Below are 1,510 nucleotides of genomic sequence, written 5' to 3'. Positions count from 1 at the left end.
ATATTGCTGATATTACTTGATAGCCCAGCTATATAAGACCAGACATGTTGACGAGGTGACCCACGTGTGATACTAACTCCATCAATATAAGCATCATTGATATCTTTGTTAATGCTTACAACTCCATTAGGCCTTCCCTTTTGATATCCAACCACTTTACCACATATTTGACTATAACTGATACCATTTGTTTGGAATACATTAGACCTACAACCACCATAACTATTCTCTCTCCTACAAAGTCTAATCCCTCCAGTCATCAATTGCTGAAGCCCAGAAGGACAGTTCTGTGACATGTCATTCATATCAAGATAAGCTATTCTTGTCCATCCTCCATCTTGTCCACACAGCTCTCCCATATTGCAGTATATTTTGCGACTGTTAACATAATAGTAACCAGAAGAACTGTTAAGATGAGCTGTTTTAATATCTTTACAAGAAACAGTTTGAGTAGAGGATCCATTCTGTATCTCTAGTAATTCATTGACTATTAGTAGTACATCATTAACAGCAGCAGCAGTTGGTATACTGATATCTTTAATAAGACTAGTGTTCAGTAATTGAAGTAGTTCATCTGTAGACCTGTTGGTATTATTAGCATGTACCATAATCTGTTGTATTATGTTATTCATTGTATCCTGTATCAGTGACAGGTTACTGTTAATAGCAGTATTACCACTATTAGTGAGGCCAGCATTGTTGCTGCTTGCGGCATCTTTTGATATTAAGTTAAGTACAAGTATAGCTACCAATAGGAATATTATGATCACCAGTAGAATTATTATTGCAGCAAATGACTTCTTTCCTACAGTATACTGCACTGGTTGTTGAGGAGGTTTGGTATTCTTAACATTAGCTTTTGGTAGCTGATAATCTAATGAATATATCATACATTAGTTTTAATAATAAATTACTTGTATGGTATATACCTGAGTAGTCATGAAGATCTGAGTATACTGCTTCTTCAGTACTAGTATCAGTCTTTACTACTGGTTCATAGGCTGTGTTTTGTGTTAGCTTCATTTCTTCATTGAAATCCTTAACTTCACTTTGAAAGCTTGTTGACATTGTCTTGTTTTCCATTTCTTTGTAGTGACTGAGAAGGAAAGGTAAAAAGAGGTCTCACAAGAATCAACGAACGATTTTATCAATAAGTTAAAAACTTCTTAAAACTGAAGAAGCACTCACTTAAATCAAGAGTACATACTCTTGCTTAAATATATCACAGAAACATCTTGCATAACATTACATAACACTAAAAAGAAATCAACATTGCATACATTATCTTACCTTACATAATAAGTGAAAATAAGTACAGAAAATAATAATCAGGAAAAATCATAATAATAATAATACAATAAGTGCCTAGGAAAATAATTGTAGTTAAGCTTACATTAACATCATCAGCTATAACACTCTTCACTAGCACTGCTTATGGTTATCTACAGCTCTATTTAATTTATTTGAGTTTATATTAGCACTGCAACATTATCTCTGTTATCTGCAATGT

The 1,510-nt window shown here is 33.2% G+C and overlaps 1 protein-coding gene across 1 annotated transcript in view; it reads right to left on the bottom strand.

Moving 5' to 3' along the window:
* LOC109591052 (uncharacterized) overlaps positions 1 to 1,091 on the bottom strand; it is a 2,269-nt gene extending 1,178 nt beyond the window's left edge. Inside the window, exons 1-2 of the mRNA XM_020006861.1 lie at positions 930 to 1,091; positions 8 to 874 (exon numbers count right to left, since the gene is read on the bottom strand). Of these exons, the coding sequence (XP_019862420.1) occupies positions 8 to 874; positions 930 to 1,083 (1,021 nt within the window). The 5' untranslated portion in view covers positions 1,084 to 1,091. The remainder of the gene's footprint in view (positions 1 to 7; positions 875 to 929) is intronic.
* Between the last annotated feature and the right edge of the window lie 419 nt (positions 1,092 to 1,510).

Source organism: Amphimedon queenslandica, unplaced genomic scaffold (genome assembly GCF_000090795.2).
Source record: "Amphimedon queenslandica unplaced genomic scaffold, v1.1 AMPQUscaffold_9063, whole genome shotgun sequence".
Taxonomy (NCBI): Eukaryota; Metazoa; Porifera; class Demospongiae; order Haplosclerida; family Niphatidae; genus Amphimedon; species Amphimedon queenslandica.
This window is presented reverse-complemented; position numbering and strand designations above follow the sequence as displayed.